Source organism: Octopus bimaculoides, chromosome 22, assembly GCF_001194135.2.
Source record: "Octopus bimaculoides isolate UCB-OBI-ISO-001 chromosome 22, ASM119413v2, whole genome shotgun sequence".
In the NCBI taxonomy this organism is placed as follows: Eukaryota; Metazoa; Mollusca; class Cephalopoda; order Octopoda; family Octopodidae; genus Octopus; species Octopus bimaculoides.
This window is the reverse complement of record NC_069002.1, coordinates 4,811,844-4,815,377: the sequence shown is the minus strand read 5'-3', so window position 1 is coordinate 4,815,377 and position 3,534 is coordinate 4,811,844. Positions and strand designations below refer to the sequence as shown.

Below are 3,534 nucleotides of genomic sequence, written 5' to 3'. Positions count from 1 at the left end.
ACAGTTGAAAACAATTGCCCAGGGTTCCAAACAGAGGGACTGAACTCGGAACCATGTAACTGGGAACAAACGTCTTGCCACAGAGTCACGCCTGAAGAAAGTCGTTTAGTAATTAGCTTGGAGTAACTTTTATTAAGAGAAAGCGATGATTAAAGTCTCCTCTGTTAATAAAATTCTTTAAAATTCGAACCAAAACAAACCACCTCTCCTCACAAAAAAAAAAAAAAAAATCCATCTTTTACCTTTTAGAGAATCGTTCCTTATTTTCTCTGCAATTTGTTCAGCTTCGAGAATTTGGTTGAAAAGTTTGTCAAATGATGGTTCCATGGTAGATATGTGTTAGAATGGGAAGACAAGGATGAATGAAATTGACACAGAAGATTACTCAGTGGATGGAAGGGAGTAAAAGATGCCGAGGTGTTGGTCTTGTTCCCAATGATAGAGTTTATAAGTTTTGCATCATAATCGATCTAAGATCTCTCTCTCTCTATATATATATATATATAGATTGATAGGTAGAGGGTTATAGATGAGGGCAACAAATGAATGTTGGGTTCAAGCGATTCTCAGTGGTGTTAATGGCTATCAAGCTCTAGTGACAAGACTGAGGAAGCTTTTCTATATCGGAGACTGGGTTTTGGGGATTAATAATTAATGGTAAGATTAATTACATACATGTAAGAGGAAGACGAGTGAGGGGAAGATGAGGTAATTTACGGAGGATATTGAAGGCGTTTAGGCAGGTATTTGCGGAGAAAGGAAAAGGGAGAAAATGATTAGAGAGGATAATGTATGAATGAAGAGAAATTAATTACGGAGGTTACGAAGGGTTACGAAGAACACCGAAGGTTAGAATGCGTTGTTATTGGAGACGTCGAATGACAGGCGATGGGTAAGTGATTACAGTGAGACGGGAAGTTACGGAAATCACCGAAAGAAGGCTTGTGTGACGTAGAAGAAGAATAGTTTCACGAATCAATTAAATAGTAACTCGTCTTTCTTTTAAAAAGCAAAGGTCCCGATCGACAGGGTCGCGGACCAATACCGGTCTGCACAAAGAGAATAAAATTTTATTCCTGTTTTATTGACTATCGCAGTCTTTAGGATGCTTTTGCGTTATATATACATATATATCCTCTAACATTATATACATATATGTCATATCTTGATCACAACTGTTCGACGATTGCGAATGTGAAACTCGGAGGAAGTTTTTTGTAATGTTTTTGCGGCTTTAATAAAAAAAAAAGTATATATGTAAGTATAAAATCGCTTGTTTGTCTGTTTGTTATCAATGCATTCAATAACTAGTAAAAATAATCGTGTTCAAAGTGAAGTATATTTGCCACTTAAATGCGACTAAACCCTAAGGGTGAATGTTACTGTTGCTTTTAGCCCCAGGAGAACATCTCCTGCAGCTGGCTATTGACACACTTTCTGTGCCCTGTCGGTATTTACAAAGGGAAGTCATCCTTCCCATCGTCGATCTGACGTGATTCGCATAAAAAGTAAATTATCCAATTGAGTTCTTAAATTCACTGCAACCATCAAATTTACCTCCTCATAAGCTTGACTTGAACACCTGTAATGCTTCTAAGAAATTTAGATCCTCCAAAATTGTGTAATGAAGTAAGACTTATTGTGAAGAAAATGATGCCACATGTTATAGAAGCTACTGTACTCTCCGGATGTGGACCAGGCAATAATGTATTCATTGCTAGAAGTCCATTAATACCTACTGATTCACAATTTCAAAGAGTACAGTTTCCAATTAGACGAAATTTCGCAGTGTCCATCAACAAATTGCAAGGGCAGACATTATCAGTAACCAGTTTGCAATTAGAGGAGCCTTGCTTCCCTCATGTTGGATGCTCACATGTTAGAAGTTCAAAATATCTTTCCATTTATACTCCACTGGAAAAAACTCATTATCATGTTGTATCATCATCATCATCGTTTAACGTCCGCTTTCCATGCTGGTATGGGTTGGACGGTTTGACTGAGGACTGGCAAGCCAGGAGAAGTTTTATCATAACTTGCTTTTTATGTGTTTTCTCTCTCAAGTATATTAACCGTTGTTGATCTCACAGAATTTGTTATGCCAGTAATGTTAGAATCACCAACCACAATAATTATTTAGAAAAAAACTCGTCTATAAAATCTTTGAATGAAATCTCATTATTGTCTTTAAACTGGGCAATGCTGGGTACTTCTGCTCGCGAAACCGGTTTTGATGCAAAAAAGATTGGAAACCACTGCTTTAACTGAAATTATCCTTTTAATTAGAAAACAGAAACCCCCTTATGTCTCGGATTTAGCATGCAGAGTGTATCCTCTGTTAGAGTTCTTTCCAGCAGCTCTATTATGTGTGTGCGTGTTTACATATACATTTGTGTGCTGTGTGTTTGTATATGTATATTTGTGCATATGTACGTGTGTGTACACTACACTATTATGAACTAATGTTTAACAAACACATACATACATACATACACATATATACATACATATAGTTATTACAGAAATAAACTTCCTACATGATAAAGGTGTATATCTCTTTATGTATGTGTGTGTATATATATATATAACATGTATATATGGATAGATATGTGCATATGTACATGTACACATTCAAACATATGTATCTGTGCGCACACAATGCTTTTAGTGTATATATGTGTGAATAAACTCCCATTGTGGACTATAATAAAGATTCTCTGTTTATTATGAACGATAACGGACGGAGGTTGAACTGGTGAGTGATGAGGGAAGACCAATTAATTAATCAATTATTGATCAGTTACTGATCACTGAAGTGTTGTAATGGAAAATGAAATGGTCGGGGTCTTGTTCACTGACCGTATCGAAAATATCTATGGTAAGGTCCACTGGTCAGGTTTCCATGAGGTGGGGCAGCTTTTGGTTTTTATTGATAAGGTAAAGGAAACGATAACAGTCATAACAGTAGTGTGAGAGAAGCGGGAGAAGGAAGGAAGTCGATTTGGGTTTGTCTGGAAGTCATGTAAGTGTGAAAGGGTGAGGGTTTATGAATGTTTAGGAATGTGGTGTTTGCATGTGAGGGGGAGAGAAGTTATGTGTCTGTTGTGCGTATCTGAACAATAACATTATTATTATTATTATTGATTAAGGTGGTGAAGCTGGCAGAATCATTAGAACATCAGGCAAAATGCTCAGCAGCATTTTACCCATCATTATGTTCTGAGTTCAAATTCTGCTGAAGTCAGCTTTGCCTTCATCTTTTCAGGGTTGATAAAATAAGTACCAGCTGAAGACTGGGGTTGATGTAATTGACTGATCCCCTCCCCCCCTCGGGCGAGCGAGCTTTTGCCCTTTTGCTTGATGTGCGGTTTCCGTCCACTCTGGAACCACATTGTTGAAAGGTAAGCTTCCTAACCACACAGCTACGCCCACATAGATATTTCTGTCTGCACACACACATTTGCATATTGTGTGTATATGTATGTATATACATAAATATTCAAACATATATATATATATATATATATATATATA

General features: G+C 36.9%; 1 protein-coding gene across 1 annotated transcript in view; it reads right to left on the bottom strand.

Moving 5' to 3' along the window:
• LOC106874164 (serine/threonine-protein kinase 10) overlaps positions 1 to 806 on the bottom strand; it is a 13,318-nt gene extending 12,512 nt beyond the window's left edge. Inside the window, exon 1 of the mRNA XM_014921789.2 lies at positions 243 to 806. Within this exon, the coding sequence (XP_014777275.1) occupies positions 243 to 327 (85 nt within the window). The 5' untranslated portion in view covers positions 328 to 806. The remainder of the gene's footprint in view (positions 1 to 242) is intronic.
• Between the last annotated feature and the right edge of the window lie 2,728 nt (positions 807 to 3,534).